General features: G+C 42.1%; 1 protein-coding gene across 1 annotated transcript; it reads left to right on the top strand.

The window, feature by feature from the left end:
• The first annotated feature begins 3,134 nt into the window (after positions 1-3,134).
• PSMD5 (proteasome 26S subunit, non-ATPase 5) lies at positions 3,135-18,276 on the top strand. The gene is made up of 10 exons (XM_075905496.1): positions 3,135-3,397; positions 4,986-5,130; positions 5,396-5,509; positions 7,197-7,325; positions 8,638-8,747; positions 9,748-9,890; positions 11,675-11,866; positions 13,073-13,182; positions 13,931-14,071; positions 14,654-18,276. The coding sequence occupies exons 1-10, from the start codon at positions 3,225-3,227 to the stop codon at positions 14,909-14,911; spliced, it is 1,515 nt and encodes a 504-aa protein (XP_075761611.1). The 5' UTR covers positions 3,135-3,224; the 3' UTR covers positions 14,912-18,276.
• Positions 18,277-19,196: the final 920 nt, after the last annotated feature.

Consider the following 19,196-nt stretch of genomic DNA (forward strand, 5'->3'; position numbering starts at 1 on the left):
TGGGGGGGGGGCTGAGGGGGGGCTCTGAACGGTGCTGAGTGTGCCCTGCCATTGGTAGAGATGAATCTGATGGAGGAGGGGAGGCTTTGGGTTTGTAGCTGTAGGGACAGGTCACTCCTCTTTGGTCTGTGAAGAAGACGCCCCAGGACTTTGGTAGAGAGCTGGCCAGGGTCCATGCTGGGCAAGCCCGTTCTGCCCCTTTAAGTATCCCCTTCTGTGGTTCATGTGAGTCATGCCCTTGGCACTACTCCTGGGAGTAAAGCAAACAGGGCTGGGACAAACAATTAATCCTCAAACCACCATTGTAATGAAGAAGTGGGTTTTCCCACGAAAGCGCATGATGCTATACATAGATATATGTGAGGTTATGTCTACACAGCAGCATTATTCCAAAATAACAAAGAGCGTGTCTACACAGCAAGCCATTATTTCGAAATAAGGGTGAGCTGGAGGACTTCTTAGGCCGACTCCTGTAACCCTCATTTTACGAGTAGTAAGGGAAGCCGAAGGAAGAGCACACAAAACTAAGCATTTAAAAAGTCTCCCTAGCTATTAATTACAGTGTCACCTGTTAATAACTCTGTGGTTTTAAAAGTTATTTCAGGTTTAACAATCCAATATACATTGTGGCTACGTCTACATTGGCCCCTTTTCCGGAAGGGGCATGCTAATTTTTCAGATCGTAATAGGGAAATCCGCGGGGGATTTAAATATCCCCCGCGGCATTTAAATAAAAATGTCCGCCGCTTTTTTCCGGCTTTTAGAAAAGCCGGAAAAGAGCGTCTACACTGGCCCCGATCCGGCCCGATCCTCCGGAAAAAAGCCCTTTTCTGGAGGATCTCTGATTCCTACTTCGAAGGGCTTTTTTCCGGAGGATCGAGCCCTGTGTGTCTGCAACATTTCAGTCAGTTTGGACTAGCCTGAATTGTTCTATGTTTATCTCTCACTAGCTTCACTTTCTCATTTCCATGCATAAATATCAGAAAATGTTTTGGATTTTGGTGCATATCTCCTGGCTGGGGCAGGTCCAGGTTCATCTGTCCCCTGCACTTCCCAGGCAAAGTGAGGATGAATACAGCAAACTGTGCACTTTCCCCTTGCTCCCCGATGAAGGGGACCAGCCAACCATGTCCCATATGAACTGGGGGGAGGGGTAAGCGTCACACTCACCTCAAAGGGCACCTGGGAGGTGGAAAGCTGGGGGTTGGGACATTCCCCGACAGGAGTAGGGAGGAGTGCACCCCCAACCAGTCCCTGTCACCTGCCTGGTGATTCGGTCTCTTCTCTGTATAGTTTTATGAGAAACAATCTCAGTCCTGGCACATCCCTTTTTCCTGACACAATTAAAACCTTACCTTGCTTTAAGTTATGATAAGAAGACACGTATAACAAATGTGATGATCCTAGCTCTTACTGTTTAGAAGTTCTTGAAAAAAAACAAACACATCAACAGATGGACAGACACACAAATTCTCTCAAATATATAGTAGATTATCTCAGCAGTGGATAAATATTATTGTCATTTTACATTTATCAGCCCTTATTTGTTTCATAATATTATACAAAGTGTAAATAAACTAGCAATTTAAGCAAAAGGCAGTTAGTTTGAAGCTATGTCTTAACTGAGATGATCATGTAGTTGAGACTTCTGCTTTCCGAGGTCAGCTGAGGAAATGCTGTTGGAGTCTCACAATTTATTTGGTTCCAGAATAACAACATTTCCAGTTCCTTCAGACAGATTGGATGAATGCTGCCCTTTCTTGTGATTCTAAGTGCAGAGTAAACACAAGGCGGAGTGTACAAAATGGTTCATTACTTAATGGTACAGAAGTCTGATTTGTGACAGTTATTTATTTAGAGCACGACAGGCTAGTTCTGCAAGAAAAATAAAATTTGCGGTTTAGCCTACAGAGCAGAAGAGAAAATTGCTTGAGGGCAACGTGGTGTTTATTGCAGACTACCTAAGGGAGGGGCGGGCAACCTGAAGCCCAAACATGTGGCCCATTGTGGTTATATGTGTGACACAATGGACATTTTGTTTACTATTGTACACAAAGTTGCCAGAGTCTGCTGGGTTTCATCCATGCGGTGTTTTTCCTACTGGTATTACTCATGAGACATGCACTTAAAGTAAGAGCATGTGAAGTGATGTGTGTGCAGATTATATACAACATTGACTGTGAGAGCTGTGCACTCTGTTTGCACTGCTGCAGGTCAATTGATACACCCCACAAATTCTAGGTATGCAAACGCAGTTAGCAAAACGATCCTGGAAGAACATCTTGGGTACAACCATCTTATGGCCCACTGAGATGAAATAGGGCCACTCATACGGCCCACTCACTAGCTTAAATTGCCCATTGCCGATCAAAGGGCTTGTCAACATAGAAATGCTCAGGAAAGTTAAGGTGAATTAATAAATATGTGAAGTCAATATACATTAGTTAAAGAGCACTGGAAAAATTACAGGAAAAGGCAACAAAATGATTATGAGCATGGAACAGATTGCATATGAGGAGAGATTAATAAAGCTGGGACTTCTCAGATTGGCAAAGAGATGAGGAAGGGGAGAGATACCATAGAGCTGATTGAATAATGAGGGTGTTATTTATTCCTTTTTGTTGCACAAAAAGTTAGGGTCACTCAGAGAAATGAATAGGTAGCAGACACACTACTTTTTTCACACCGGGCACAGTCAACCTGTGGAACTCCTTGCCAGAGGATGTTTTGAAGGCCAAGACACTCATAGGGCTAAAAAACCCACCCGCATCCAAATAAGTTAATGGAGGACAGATCCATCAGTGGCTATTAGCCAGGATGGGCAGAGCTGGTGCCCCCTGGCTCTGTCTGCTGGGGCAGGGGCTGTGAGGGGCTCCCTGCAGCCACTCCCGGCTGCAGCCTGGGGAAAGAGCCAGGCACCTGCAGGGCGTGACGTCACTAACCCCGCCCCCCCGCGGTGACTGGCTCCTCCCCTGCTACCATCTAGCCTCGCTTTCGGGCCTGGCGCGCTTAGACAAGACCACGGGGCGGTCTAGCCAATCTAGCCCCGCCCCCCCGCAGCCAATCAGCACGTCGCACGGGCCCGCCATTTTGTTTACATAGTGACGGACGCGAAAGGAGTCTCTTAGTTACGCTCCGCGTGGTTGCTAGGGACGGGAGGGGGGAATTCTCGCGATGCTACGAGCCCGGCGCTCCCTCTCTCGGTGGGAGGGTTGGGGGCCAAGATGGCGGCGGAGGTGCTGGCGTTGCTAGAGCAGGTGTCCCGGCTGGAGGAGCCGCTGGAGGAGCTGCGGGCCCTGCGGGCGGCGGTGCAGGCCCTGCCGCTCAGCGCGCTGCGGGAGCGGGCGCCCGACTTCCGCCTCGGAGGCCTCTTCGCTCTGCTCAACGTGAACGACAGGTTGGCCGGGGGGGGGCGCGATGGGGCACCCAGAGGGGGGTGGGGTGCGCGATGCGCGTCACTGAGGTGGGGGGGGTCGTGCTGCCTCGCCGGGACCGGAGCGCTGTGTGGGGGAATGGGGGCGGGGCAGTGCGGGCGGGGGCGGGGCCATAGCTTGGGGGGGTCAGCGTGGATAGGGAATGGGGGCAACAGAGCGTGGGTCAGCATGGGTGAGGGGGCGGGGCGGGGTGCAGTGGCGGTTGGGGCAAGGTGTTGGGTGGCGGTTGGGCCGGGTGCAGTGGCGGTTGGGGCAAAGGGTGGGGCGGGGGTGGGGGTGGGGCGGGGTGCAGTGGCGGCTGGGGCAAGGGGTTGGGTGGGGGTGGGGTGCAGTGGCGGCTGGGGCAAGGGGTTGGGTTGGGTGGGGGTGGGGCGGGGTGCAGTGGTGGTTGGGGCTATGGGTTGGGTGGGAGTGGGGGGCAACTGAGGTGGGGCATAGGGCAGTGTGGCTGGGAGGGCCAGGGGCGCTGATGGGAGAGGACTTTGCGAGGGGTGGAGGGGGTTGCTGTGCCACAGCGGGGATGGGGCTCTTCTCCTCTTGGGTGTCCCTATGTCCGTGTTTCCTGATTTTATTTGGCCGCGGAACCCTTTTAAACTCGAACGAATTTTGCGGAACCCCTACTAGCAGGGTTACATACGGAGCTGAAAAAGTAGACCACAAACAAGTTAGGATCATAACAAACGAATGCTAAACAAGGTCATGAGATCAACATTTAGTTTAAATCTATATGTTTAAAAAGAAAAATTGCATAATATTAATTATTACTTTTTTATTATAAAATGTTGCTGTAATGGAGTTTCCTCGCGGAACCCTTATTTTCACTTCGGAACCCCATTTGGGAAACACTGCTCTATGTGATAGGCTCATGAATGCAAAGACTAGCATTGCAACAGCCCTGGGATTCCTGTTCATGGTTCTGGCCCTGAATCATGGTTTGGGCCTGTAAAAAATCTCCTTTCGCCCATGGTTTTCCCATCTGTAAAATGGGGAGGATACTCCATGTGGAGGTGGGGATTTGATTTCTTTGGTTATTATTTGTAAAGCACATGGGAGGTGCTGTTTAGTTTATATTCAGAACCTATTGCAGAGGTCATTGCCAGAAAATAAGATATGAGCTGTTGTTTTGCAAGTGCATAGGCCTGTAGTAGTAGTAGTAGTAAAAGTTAAACTAGTCTGCAAAGTTCAGAGTGGAGACAAAGCATAGTTGGTGGAAAATAGCTACAGAATAGTTTGTTAGATTATTGCATTTTGTGGTTGTGTAATTGTTGATCTAAAGTAGAGATCTGTAAATTGTGGAGAGCACCCCCCTTAGTTTGGGCATGAAGGAATGTTTGGGAGAGGCATGGCTGATTGGACTAGACCCTGTATAGAGCACGGCCCCAGTCTCCAGCTGTTGGCCCTTTACCCCTGTCTGCATCGCCTTTGTCCCAGCCCAGAGTTGTTGTCCCACTCCTGTTGTGTGTATGTGTGGGCAAGGGTAAGAGGGCTGTAACACTGATAAATTTGGGGGCTGATCTGCTAAAGGGTGTTTTTTCTTTCCCTTGTAAACAGAGAACAGGTTGCTTTATGCGTTTCCATCTTGGAACGGTTTCTTCAGGCACTGGATCCATTTTATGTAATCCAGAACTTCAGAGGAGAACTTCAAAAAGGACTATTTCATCCTGATGATTCAGTTAAACTTCTTACTATATCTCAGGTATGGACTGTAATGCCTATATTCAAGTAGTAAATGGTAGGGTAGATCTTTGGCCATTTCTGGCTAATTTTAATCGATTACCACTTTTTTTTTTTTTTAACCTATTGCAATTTAATTCTTTACCTCCCTATACCAAATCAGGGCAAAAGCACCACATTGTATATAGATTCTAAGTAGAAATTCTCTGTGGACTTGTTGAAAAATTTTTATGTTGCTGTTTTGCAACTGGTGGAAAGAAGCTAATAATGTTCAACTGAATTTTTAGGTTGGAAGAATAGTTGAAAATTCAGATGCCATTAGAGAAATTCTCCATAATCCTGAATTACTACGGCAAATTATTTATTGCATTGGTGGGGAGAAAATAGCCGTAGCGAAAGAGGTAAGTGTTGCAAACAATAAACTGCTTTTTTCTTTTTCACGCTAATTGAAGGGTGGTAAGTATTTTGTTGTATCTACAGTGTTTGAGAGCAGCCTTAATTATTCTGGGATAATGGAGACGTGGGAACTTGGATAGCTCAGGAGATCGGGATCAGCCTTGAGGTAAAACTTCCAAAATCTTCTAAGTGACTGAGGCCATGTCTATACTTACTGTGCTGGAGATCCAACTTAAGGAGTTTGATTTAGCAGCTCTAGTTAAGACCCACTAAATTGAACACTGAGAGCATCTCCAGCTGGCACCGGTACTCCTGGCATTTGCGAGGAGTAAGTGAAGCAGACGGGGAATGTTTGCTCCCATCAGCCTCCCTCTGTGATGGGAGCAAACAAGCTCAACTTAAAGTGCCAAGCTCAACTTAAGGCCGTGGTCACCAACAGGTCGATCGCGATCGACTGGTCAATTGCGAGGCCTCAACCAGTCGATCACGAGGCGTCCTGTCCATCCCACCCCTGTTTCCCTCCCACCCCCGAGAAGCCCCACTACCTACCTCCAGTGAAAATGGAGGTAGTGTAGGCTTCCCAGGGATGGACAGAAGTCCTGCAGCTTAGCGCCACTTCCGGCAATTCCAGAAGTAGCGCTAGCTGCTCTGCCGGGTGTACTGCGGGAGGGAGCATTGGCTCCCTGCACTCCATGGGAGGGGTGAGTCAGCCTCGGGGGAGGCGCGTGTGCGCGGGGTTTTCCGGTGCTGGGGGGGGGGGGGGGTCGGCCCCGGGGCAGGCACGCGCAGGTTTCCCTCTGGGGGCAGGGGAATCCTGGGAGGAGGCAAATACAGGGGACTCTCTGCCTCCACTGGCACCCCACTCTCCAGCCCCCGCTCCCCAGCCACAGAATTCTGTCCCCACTCTCCTGTCCCCACTGGCACCCTGTCCCCAGCTGCAGAAACCTGTCTTCTGCCCTCCCAGCACCCTGTTCCCTCTCCCTTGCCCCCAGTTGCAGAACTGTCTCCACAAAATGCATAATTATAAATGCTTCATTTTAGATTTAAATAGTATGAATAAAAAACAGACCATTTATTTCATAACTATAAACACGTGATTTTAATTTTATACATCGCATAATTTAAAAATAAACTGTTCATCAGTGTGTGTAAGGGCTGGGGATAGCAAATGATGGACAGGAGGAGAACAGAAGGCGGGGCTTCAAGGAAGGGGCGGGGCTTCAAGGAAGGGGTTGGCAGTAGATCTTCGCCTGAATGGAGATTTAAAAAGTGATCTTGGGTGTGTAAAGGTTGGAGACCACTGACAAGGTATGTCGACTCCAGCTGTGTATCTTAACCTTACCTTCCAGGCCTAGTGTAGGCCTGGCCTTAGGCTCTCAAGTCACTCTAGATAAAATCTTCTAACACGCCAGCGTCCTTGTCTTCTAGTAATTCTCCTGAGTGAAGTGAATTGATGGGTCTCTGATTCCTAAAGGGTTGACCACATCATAGTCTAAAAATCAGCATAACTAGCACTTTTGCAGAGAGACCAATAATTTTCAGTCTGCTCCTATTGACAGCATAAGATGTATAATGTATTATTTAGTCTATTGGAAAAAAAATTCAACTGTCTCTTCTTGTGCTTTTTTGTAGTCAGTTCCTCCACTTTGTGTATGTGTCTGTATTATCACAAACCACTGCCTTTATTTGTAGGCTATCAAATCACTGTCGAGAATTGCACAGACTCAAGATGGGCTGGAGGCTTTATTTGAAAGCAATTTTTTGGTTGACTTGAAAAATGTCATGGCAACAAGCGATGTTGTACGATACAGAGTATATGAGGTAAGAGGACTGTCGTTCTTGGTGTTTGTTATAGGCTCCACAATTCTAGTGTGCAGTGTAATTCAGAATGGAGTGTTTGAGATGGAACATACTTGTCATTTTTAATTGACTTGTAAACTGGAGGAAAGGAAGATGGAGCGGGGACCAGAAAGGAGCACATCATAATTCTTTCTGAATTAGTTTCCTTCCCCTCCCCAGCTGCATGCCTCCCCTGCAATGCCTTTGAAATAGGGTGGGCCGCAGGTCTGGAGGGTGTTTGAGTTGTCCTCGGTTATATTTTATTTTACTTTGTGGGGTGAGGGGCCAGAGCCTAGAATAGACCCCTATAGATATGGTTATAAATCAAATAAAAATTCAGGTGTATCAGTTTAAGAAGAAAGGATGCAATGCAATGGTCAGGGTAAATCACTGTCATGGCTTAGCATTTGAAGCCCTTGTGGAAATGAGTTCTTGTAGTAGGGATGCAAGTAGGCTTATCGGTTAATCTTGTCGACGCCACGCATCTCCTCCTTCTTGTTTAAAAGCTGGTTCCCCCTAGCACTGGCAGCAGCGGAGGGTGGGGTGAGGAGGCTCCTGTGAAGCAGCCTCCGTCTACAGTGGGTCTGAGCTCCCCGTAGACAGAGGCTGCTGCGCGTCCCACGGAGGTGCTCAGACTCCCGCGGACAAGGTCTGCTGCCGCCCCATGCTGCTGCCTCTGTATCAGAGGCATCAGCGCAGGATGGCAGGCAGTTGGTCTGCGTGGGTAGCTGGTTTATAAAGTGGCTCCCCTTGTGGACTGGCAGCAGCGCAGGGTGGCAGGATGCTCCTTGGGAGCATGGCTGGGGCGCACTGGCTGCCGGCCCTGCCCCCGGGGACTATCATATAGTCGTGTAATCGATAAGAATTCATGCAGGTACATGACTATTCAATTACCTGATATCTAATCTTCTTACTTGGCTGGGGTGGTGAGAGCTAGATGCATGGGAGTAGGTGTATAATTTCAGGAATGTGGGTGGCAAACGAGCAGTCACAAAGCATAACATGCTAGGAAGAAACAAAGGGAGTGAGGAGGCTGGCGTTTTTGGCAGAGCAAAGGGAACAGGTCCAGATGTAAGAAGAAAGCAAAATAATATATGCAGTCCAAAGACTTATTTATCAGTAAAACAAGCTGTTAGGGCGGGATAGAGGATGAGTAATGTTTTCAGGCAAAAATTCTGTTTAGAATATGTAACATGTATAGGTCTATATAACTCTAATCACAATGCAGAGCAGAAGTATTCAATCTAACCCAAATCTTTTTACACCTCTGCCCCTTCCTGTGCTTGCTTTTTAGTTAGTTGTTGAGATTTCTTCCATGTCTGCAAATTCTTTGAATTACTGTGCACACAGTGGATTAATATCTGAGCTAATCGGGGAATTGACTGGAGATGATGTGCTGGTCAGGTATGTTGATAGTAAGATTGTTTTCAAAAGCAAATTGCACGTCAGTTATTTTCCTGACACGGTTACATAAAGAAATATTTAAAAAGCTTTAGACTAAAATGGTATTCTAATTTTGGAGGGAGAAAAGGAAATCCTAGATCTGGTCAACCTTATTCATTTTGTTCTGTCTAGTCCAAAATAGCACAAGAGGTTGTACAGGAGACAATAAAACAGTGACAAAGTACAGTGCAGATTAACAACATTTGAAAATGAGGTTGATTCTGATGTGGGATTAGGTTCATACTTTTGTTTTCTTAAAGTTTGATGCATTCAGGTTGCCCCTCACTCCTACAAGGCAGGTCAGTTATTTAAAAAAATGTAATAGGAAGAAGTCTAGCGCACTTAAAAAAAATGTCTTTTTAAACTGTTTGAAATATGGCCATATCTTTGTTTTTGTACTAGGGATGTAAATGACTAGTCGACTTTCTGATGAGCGTATGCATATCTGTTTCTCCCCACTCCCTTGCTGCCTCTAGCAGAGAGAGACAGCAAAGGGGGGGGAGCAGGAGCTGGTGCTGGGCGGGGGAGCCAGTTTAAAAGCTGCTTCCCCCCAGCACCATCTCCATGGGGAGGAGAGATAGGGGAAGTAGAAGCACATTGGGGAAATGGCGCGAGCGGGGATTGAAGCAGTCCCTGTTCGCGCCAGTCCAACTGCTGTACCTCTTGCTTTGAAATGTAGCAAGAGCCCTGCTACATTTGAGCTCCCTTTGAATTGTAGCAAGAGCCCATTCCTTATCGAGTAGCTGATTAATCAAAATTTAGCATCCCTAGTTTGCACTGGACTTAATGTATTAGGACTCTGTTTGGGTATTATTCCAGTATAAATACTTAGAGCATGTTATCTTTAACTGTGAAAATTTTTTTAAAAAAATCAATCTTTGGAAATTATCTAGATTTTCAGGTGTCCTTTAACAAGGATGTGAAATAGGTCATATGAACATTTATTCTTTCTTTATTATAGAGCTACCTCTATAGAGATGGTGACCTCACTGGCATACACGCAGCATGGACGCCAATATCTTGCCCAACAAGGAATCATTGATAAAATTTCCAATATAATCATTGGTGCGGATTCTGATCCTTTCTCATGCTTCTATTTACCAGGTAATGTTATACATTGATTATTCCTGGTGGTGTGGAATGTCCACCTCGACTGAACTGTTAAACTAAGGTCTTTGAACCTTTTGCCATGAAAAGAAATGTGTATTTTTGATAGCAAGTATGTTATAAATGTGTATGCAACTAAAATGTTTATGAATGGTCTAAAACCCCTTTCAGGAGTCTGATGTCTTGCATACCCCAGGTTTCACCTCACTTAAATTGCTTTGTTACAAAATCAAATCTAAAAGTGCAAGAATTTCAAAGCCCTCTGTTATTGAAAATTTGTTTCCTTTCTAATTTTATCATATAATATTAATTGATTGGAATATAAATATATTCTGCTTACATTTTAGTATATAGGGCAATATAAACAGTTCATACATTTCAAATGTTTTAGTTTGTATTGACTTTTAGTGCTTTTTGTGTAGCTTTGTTGTAAAACTAGGCAAATATCAAAATGAATTGATGTACCACTAGACCTCTACCTCTTGACAAGAGATGCTGATCTAAACCATGAATGCCTTCTTCACGTAAGGACACTGGGAAAAGATATGTTATAAGGATACCGCTAGGTATTGTTAGGCACACAGTGGAAACATTGCTGTTTTGCTAAACAAGGACCCTAATAACTTGAAACCTAGTACTTTAAAAACCTTTCCAGTTTGAGGTACTCTACTGCTTAGAATACCTCTTGGGGGAAAAAAACCACAAAAACTAGCAATTATATTATTCCTACTTTTAAAATGTGTGTTTTCATCTCTGTTGCTGTGGGAAACTCCTTCACAAGCAGGAAAAACTCTGCTTCTTACAAAACTTTGTGTACATAGGGGAAAAAACATAAATTTTCTTTAATATTTCAGTTATAAGAATCTGAGGTGTAACTTGCATAAAAGGTCTTTAATAAAATCTTCAGATAGGAAATGACATTGTTTCTCTTAAAGTTGGGGTATCCCTTTTAATAGAAGTGTTTTCCTGAACTTTAATTGAGAGTGAAACATTGCTTTGGAATTTTTTTTAAAAGAATTAGAATATGAAACAGGTTAGTCTTGTTTTCATTGTCCGAGGTGAGTTAAATGAGAAGTAAATACCATAAATAATTTAAAATTTTAATATAAGATCTTTGTGATTTAAGGAAATTATTTTTTAAATATTTCTTTTATCTCATGATGTCTCTTAAAAGAGGTACCCACAATTTTAAAATGGGGAGTGGTCAGGAAACAAGTGGAGAATATGAATTAACGACATCTTGCTTGAATATTTAGCGACTGTAACTTTGATCAGAAATTCAGGTATCAGCCCCTTTAAGTATGTAAGTTTTTTATGTGGAAATTTTATTAGTAGACAGATGTCTATTTCACATAAACAAGGAACCCATTGCACTGTTACCAGCTTCAGCAGACTGGTGATCGATTAAGTAGAACATGGCAAATGAACTCCTTTTTTACTCTGAGAGCAAAGTCCTAGTATACTCTGAGGGCATGTCTAGGCTGGGATAAGAGGGTTAAAAAACAATACTTAATCTCTTATCCTTAATATCTGTTGAAGTTGGAGTAGCTTGCACTACCTTTGCCTGTGCTATATACATTTGTTTTAAAAATACTGGCTGTATCTAGTGCTGTCCTTTTCCGTCTTCCTCTCTTCTAAAGCTGAACAACTTTATCTCCAACACATATTTTAATTATGCCATTCAGATAAAATACTTTTTGGTATCTTTCCTTAGTTATTCACTTGAAATTATGCCACTGAAGTTATTTTTCCTTTGTCAAATGTTTTTTTGCTTTTGACAGGATTTGTAAAATTTTTTGGAAATCTGGCTATTGTAGACAGCCCACAGCAGATCTGTGAACGATATCCCATCTTTATGGAAAAAGTATTTGGAATGGCTGATAGCCACGACCCGACCATGATTGGAGTGGCTGTGGACACGCTTGGAATCCTGGGATCAAATGTGGAAGGAAAACAGGTTTTACAGAAAACTGGTTTGCATCACAGTTTTTTCCTATACTCTAACAGACAAAGAGAAGCTTACTGAGGGATTTTCACACTCAGGAGAGGGGAAAGAAACCCTAAAATATATTTACTTACCAGATATTTCTTTTGTTTTAGAGCTGCAAAGCACCCAAATAGTAATTTTCTATTCACAATCTCTTTAATTTTGGTAGGCTATGGGAAAATAGGGGAAGAGGAAAGTATTACTGACTCTGGAGAGGAGCTTAATATATATAGCATTACGGGCTGTGATCAAACCATGTTCATGAAACACTTAGCAATGTCGGAGCTGCAATTTGTGCTGTCAGCTAGAATTTCTTGTGTTGCGGTGAACAGCACAATAGCACTGTAATTTTAGGAGATGTTAATCTATCTTCTCTGGTGATATTATAGTCCCTTGAAGAGGACAAAGAAAATATAGACATTTGCCTACAGACATTTATGTATAAACTGTTGACTTTCCTGGGCGCGTCACGCTTTTATTTTTGAACATTATATGACTTCTTTTAGTGCAAGAAGAAATGGCTCACCAAAATAGGTCAGCAAATTCAAAATGAGATATAGAACTTTTTCCACTACTCATTCAAATCTAACCCGGTTTGGTGAAAGTCTGCACTGGCAGGGCTGAGCTGCTGAACCACAGGATAGTCAGTTGGGGGCCACACACAAATGAGAGAAAAAAACAACCCCAACCTCCCTCCCTCCTCCCCCCCACTGATGTGGCCCCCAACTGAGGAGAAAGATACTCCCCACATCTCCTTTGCACACCAGAGCCTAGCGAGGCCCAGCCTAGTAGATTTTGTGTGCTTCATCCCCACAGGAGGTAGCAGGGGGGCTTGTGCACCAACCCATGTTTCCCAATGCTATGGGGGCAATGGAAAAGGGCTGAACCTCAGGGGGCTGGATCCAGGCAAGTAAGCGGGCTGCATTCAGCCCCGGGCCTGAGATTCCCCACCCCAGTCTATCCCAAAACAGATGGCAGTATAATGTTGGCAGTATAATGTATATGTGTTGGCAGTATAATGTAGCATGATCTTCTCTTTCTAAGGCTGTGCATTCCAGTGCTTTACTCTAGCGTTTAATTCAGTTTACTGTAATATTAATAACTTGACATAGTAACGGAGTTACTGGAGACTTTATTAGTATGCTAAGTATGCATGACAAATGAAAACGTCTCAATGTTTTTATTTTCAAAGGGAGTAGATTTCAACATCTGCTAAACAGATTGGGGCACCAGGCAAATAATGCCCCGGCAGATCTAAGACTGCGATGTTTGGATGCCATATCATCTCTTCTTTATTTGCCGGTAAGTCATTTAAAATGTAGAGAAATGATACTATTGTGTGTTTGTAGAGGTAAGTTAATGTTTCTTAACGTTTGCTGGTTTTGTAATGAACTCTGTCTAAATTATTGAAAATGTTTAATTTGCCAGTGGAGAAGAGTAACACTGTGGGTTTTAATTCATGTAAGCCAAGTGAGTGTGCTTACCAGACGTACAATAATGTTTTAGCTAAATAGTGCCTCAGTCTGCCACAGGTACCCCCCACATCTCCTCTTTAATCGGTGAATTAATTAAACAGGATTTTACATCCCTAGCATGTAGTGTAATACTTATGGTTTAAAGGGACATTGTCAAACTACATGACCACATTTTAATAAGTGGGTTGTATAACCCACTCCATTTCATGTAAATAGAAGTGGTTTCAAGTTGTGTGTTTTTTTTTTTTTTTAATTTTTTTTATTTGAATTAAACATCCTCATTTAAACTTCCCCTGCAGACTTGTGAATTCCAGCAGGAGTATTATTTTAATCCCTGAGAATCAAAAAGTGGAAAAAATTTACCTTCCAAACTAAGTAAAATATAAGTAGTAAACTAGTGGGAAAAGTAAATTTTATACTTAAAATTCTTTGTTTAACCTGCTGTCGGCTTGGTGACTGAGTTTAAATTTTTTCCCCTTTGTAATTACCTTCTCTCTTGAGGAGGAATACTAAAAATGCAAAAAATATTAATCACAAAGTTTTTAGCCTTTTTCATATTTTCCCTTCATGTGTAGCCGGACCAACAGACAGAAGACCTTCTAGGAATGACTGAATCTTGGTTTGCTGCCTTATCTAGTCAGCCAATGGAACTCTTCAGGAGTATTAGTACTCAACCATTCCCTGATCTTCACTGTGGGGCTTTACGAGTCTTTACTGTAAGTTTCCTTTTTTTAAAATTTAAAAATGATCCTGAGATTTTCATTGTCTTTCCTAGTCGTAGCATCAAGTTGTGTGTAAATATTTTCTTGGTAGATTTATTGTATCTTAATCTTGAAACTATAGTTTACAGAGAGATTTCAGTTTGTCCATTCCTCACAAATCAGACCACAACCTAAAGAGCATCTAAACGGCGCACCAAATAAGTCTGGTCTGTCTCTCATATCCTCTTATAAACTAAAATTGAATTAACTTTTAAACTATCCTTGCTGTTTGGTGCCACGAAAGTCATGATCCATAATTAATTTACAATCTAAAGGGGCGGGGCGGGAGGGGGAATTAACACTAGACTATGTATCCAGTATTAAAGTACTGCTGCTTGATTGGATAGTCGTAATGCCTTATTCTAGGCTCCTTCCTCCAGTATTTGATTTCAGTTGTATATTGCATATTTGCAATTTCAGGTGCATATTTGATTTCGCTTGTGTTCTCATCCATGACTGTAGTTTAACAGTCTATGCACTGTATTAGTATATTATGAAAAATCCAAACTTGATTATTTTTCTTCTCTTGATGTTTAGGCTATTGCCAACCAACCATGGGCACAGAAACTGATGCTTGACAGTCCAGGATTTGTGGAATATATTGTGGACAGAACTGTGGAACGTGACAAAGCTTCAAAGGATGCCAAATATGAACTGGTTAAGGCCCTTACAAATTCCAAAACAATAGCTGAAATGTTTGGAAACCAGTACTACTTAAGACTGAAGTCTTATCTGCGTGAAGGTCCTTATTATGTTAAAGCTGTTTCTACTACTGCTGTGGAAGGAGCAGAATAATATCAGAGTTATTACATTTTTCACTTTTAGAATTCCAGTATTACTGGGGACAGTGGTAGGTCCAAAATGGCTCCAGTTTAGGTGTTCTACCCTCATGAAAGAAACTTTAGATAGCATTTGACTCAGTTGCTTTAATCTGAAAATAAATGAGTCAGGAGAGTAATTCTCACAGCCACAGGGCACGGCATATCTTACTTTAAAGTATCATGGTATACATAAATTTGTTTCCTGTACATTTTATTATATTATTTTGAAAAAACATGGCCTAATTGAGATAAGAATGTTGTCAACAGCTGATACACATTTTGTATTGCAGAAAGTATTGGTCTTTGTTTAAAAGTGAGTGTTTGATGCTTGGTGATCCCATTGCGTTTGTCTCACTGTGCCGCAATTGGAGGGGGAAAAAGTAATTTCATAACTGCTACAGTAACTTTTCTTTCCTGACATGCCATCTGAATGGAAAGTACTTTTGAATTAACTGATCACAGCTATCGATGATCTAGTTTATTACGATTACACTAGCTACATTCGAGGGCTTTTATGCCTATGGGAGATATAGTACAAAAGGATTTTTTCTTTTTCAGTGAACAAACAGTTCTGAATGTTGTTTACATCTTATGATGGAAGTGAACACGAAAAAGATTACATTTTTAAAAATGATGTTTGCCAAAGTGAGTGACAAACTAAATTGGAAGTGTTTTTGTTAGGGCTGCTTCTTTGTACTGCAATTAAGATGATGCGTTTAAGGGCATTGTATGAACCACAGTCTATGGGTCAATCTATTTGTTTGCTTAGGAATCAGATTTTAAAAAGTGATAACTTAAAATTTAAAAAGTGGCCTATTTTGATTGAAATGACATTAAAACCTATTTATAATCTATTTCAACTTCAGTAATGTTAGTTGGAATAAAAGTGATAAGAGAATAAAGCCTTTAAGGGCATAACATTAGTCATGGAGAAAGTAACTAAAGGCTATAACCTATTATAATATGTTATACCACATAGGTTTTACACATTCTTCTGGAGTATAGTTTAACTACTATGGAGGACAGGATTCCAGACTCGATGGGCCATTGCTGTCTTCATTATGTAATGTTGTTTGGTCCACAAATTAAGACTATTATATTGTTCTTCCTTAGTTTAGACAATGAATTGCCTACTACTTTAGTTCCAAGGGTGAAAAATAAAATCAGTGGAATACTTGAAAAATGTATTAAATGAAAAGTAAGGTAACCACAGAAAGAAGTAATACAGATATTAAGTTGGAGGTCTGTACAGAACTAGCTTTCTCATTTGCCCCCCCCCCCCCTCCAAACCAGGGCAGATGAGTTGGGTGCCTTGGTTACACTGCAGCATCCCTCTGGCTAAGCCAGTAAGAAATGGTGTTGGGCTGCAGAGGAAACAACATCCTGCTGCCTCTTGCCAGATGGTTGCTTTGGTGCAGGACTTTGCAATGCTGTGCTATGTTGCAGGAGGACTTGGTAAAGCTAGAGGGTTAAGGCATGGCAGAGGAAAGGTAATGAGTAATATACTAGCTAGGTGCAGAATAACTTGTGCAACATATCTGTCACTTATTCTTGTGAACTGGAATTTTTTTTTAAAAAGGTTTCAATAAAGTTTATATCAATAGTGGCACATAGGTCCTATGATTGTAGGTGCCCAATAGACACCTTAGATGTTACCTGTAACTGCACAGACTGCATTGGCTGTAGTTTGCTTTTTATATGGAAACGGCTAATGCTTGCACTGTGCCAATGGAAAACAGTCACCAAAAATGTTAGAAATCTTGCACGTGGAAAAGCTTTAAAACATTAAGCTTTGTTGAAAATAATGTAAAAATACTTTACACTTGGGTTGGCTAGTATAACTTCATTATATAAAGTGGCACTTGTGTGCTGGCAGCTATCTGAGTGTACTGACATTTCAGTAAACTTCTACAATTCACGAATCTCTCCCTTTATATGATGTGTGAGCATGTGCAGTTGTCACTTATGAAAAGTATTGTGTTCGTAAACACTGATACACATTGGCTGCATATGTTATATTTGTAGTTGCAACATTTTGGTGCCACAGATGTTTTCATGTTTGTATATTATACCTTTTTTGGTGAGCTTTACTAAAAGCTGCCATTTGCTTTGATTCCGAGTGAGAAGGTATATATTTTTTCTCCGTTCTGACAAATGCAGAGACTGATCTTTCAGTCAGTTACCACAAGCCATTGAAGTGCTGTTCTGTACTCCTCCATCAAAGCTACATGGCTTGCATGTTGTTGATAGCATATAATGTGCAGAGATGAGAAATAAAATAACTATTTTTTTCTCCTTCGTGGTGAAAGGAATAGATGGCAGACACATAAAGAGGGGAAAAAGATCACTGCTCTAATGCAGAGAGTGGGACTGAGAAATCAGGAAAATGACTTGGCAGAGTCTGCACAAGAAAGGTGTAAGCTGAATTAGCTAAAGGTGTGAATTTAAAGTAGATTAAATTAGTTTGGCCCCAGTGTAGATGCTCCTATTCAGAATGAAAATGACTTTAATTCAACGTAGGTAATTCACTTCAAAGTGAAATAAACTGAATTAAGATCACTTTAATTCTGAAGCTGACTGTCCAGTCGTTTAATTTTTTCAGCTTGTTCCCATGTAAATAAGCACAAAGTAAAGTGCAAACTGCCATAGATGTCTTATTTTAAATTCTCCAAAGTAAACTTCTGATACTCTTGCTCAGCAGAATAACTGCATTGAATTAATAGATGAAGACTTAGTGTGTTTTCACATACTCTTTATCTTATTAGAACTGTTGAGAATGTGTCAAAGTAAGGGGGAAGGGTCCCCTTTTATTATCGAAAATATCAATGGAAGTAAAATCTACAGAAACTGCTGACTTCATTTAAAAAAAAAGTTATTGGCCCAAACCAGAATTGTCTTGAAATATTTTCATGACCACCCAATTTTCTGCCAAAAAGCAATTTCAATGGCTTTTTTTAACCAACAGTCATGTAAGACCAATGTAATAAAACTTGCAATTTAAGTCCAAGATATGAGTGTAGCTCTTCTATTAGCTTCACAACTTCTGTCCTGCTGCTCTTGGTAGTCATCGCTTTATGAGGTTCTTTTGCTTAAGTAAAGCAGTTGGGAAACTTGTGGTATTCTGTTACTTAGAGCTATTCTGAGCAAAGCAGTCCCTTAAATGCCTCCTGGAGCTTGTCTTTTATGTTCCCACAAGTGGAACAGAAAAAACGTGAGGCATTTTGCCTAAATTTCCCTACCATAGCAAATTTTAGATCTGTAATAGTCTTTAGTAATGCTTTCTTGTCTACCTTTAAATAAAATCTGAGCTCACTTGTTACCTTCTCATCCTCAATAATCCTCATGCTGTCTCATCTGATTTCTTCTCCAATATTTTATCTAGACACATTTTGCAGGTCAGAGCACTTCATTATCTGATTCTAAAGTACTGTTTAAACGTTGTGTGTATACCTTTTTATAAACGGTTATGCTTGGTTGTCCCCATTTGGCAAAGATGTGATTGTCGCAGAGATTCATCTATTAATTATGCATGGGCTAAGATGTGGGAAGGCCACATTCTGCCCATTATTTTTTGGATCTGACAGCGAGTCTTCTCTGGAAATCATTGTACTATGCATCATTTGTAATGGTCTTGCGTTACTTGAAATTGGCACACTCATGCCTGAGGTGATGTCTATACTGGGAAGATTTGGCGACAAGACTGCTGTGGACATGGAAAAGTTGCCAAAAGTGAAAACCAATCAAACCAGTTTTTCTACCTTCCGTTGTCAACATTTCATGGCCATATTGTGAGCATCCTGTGGACAGATAAAGCAAAGCAATATGGGTAAACAGTGCAGTGTTGTGGGAAGGCAGAACCAATCCCTACACGTCTTGGGATTCTCTTGTAGCTCTCTATCTTAAGGAATTTCAAAGCAGTACAGCAGTCTCTACAGCCCTTTCCTTGCAGCAGCAGAACAGGAGCAATCCAATTTGTTTTTTTGTTTGCTCCCCAAATGTCCCTGGAACTTTGAATGGGGAGGGGGCATATGCCTGCAGGGCAGCAGAAATCACAAAACACTGAGCAGAACCATCAGAGCAGGCATATGATACTGGCAGAAACCAGTTCTCTTGACAAAACAAACAGCAGAGTCTGTACTTTGGCAATAAAAGGAGAGAGAAATACAAATGTGTCTCTCGGGTCAACGTTTTTTGTTACCAAAACGGTGTTTTTCGCAACAAAAGTCGTATTGTGTAAAAGCTCTCGCTGTTTTGTTGTG

Source organism: Pelodiscus sinensis, chromosome 22 (genome assembly GCF_049634645.1).
Source record: "Pelodiscus sinensis isolate JC-2024 chromosome 22, ASM4963464v1, whole genome shotgun sequence".
NCBI classification, from domain to species: domain Eukaryota; kingdom Metazoa; phylum Chordata; order Testudines; family Trionychidae; genus Pelodiscus; species Pelodiscus sinensis.

Bases quoted from the DNA above. Each gene is read 5' to 3' on its own strand.
- PSMD5 (XM_075905496.1), top strand. From the start codon at position 3,225: ATGGCGGCGGAGGTGCTGGCGTTGCTAGAGCAGGTGTCCCGGCTGGAG. The intron at 5,131-5,395 runs GTATGGACTGTA...CTGAATTTTTAG, and splicing joins AACTTCTTACTATATCTCAG to GTTGGAAGAATAGTTGAAAA. The intron at 8,748-9,747 runs GTATGTTGATAG...TCTTTATTATAG, and splicing joins GGAGATGATGTGCTGGTCAG to AGCTACCTCTATAGAGATGG.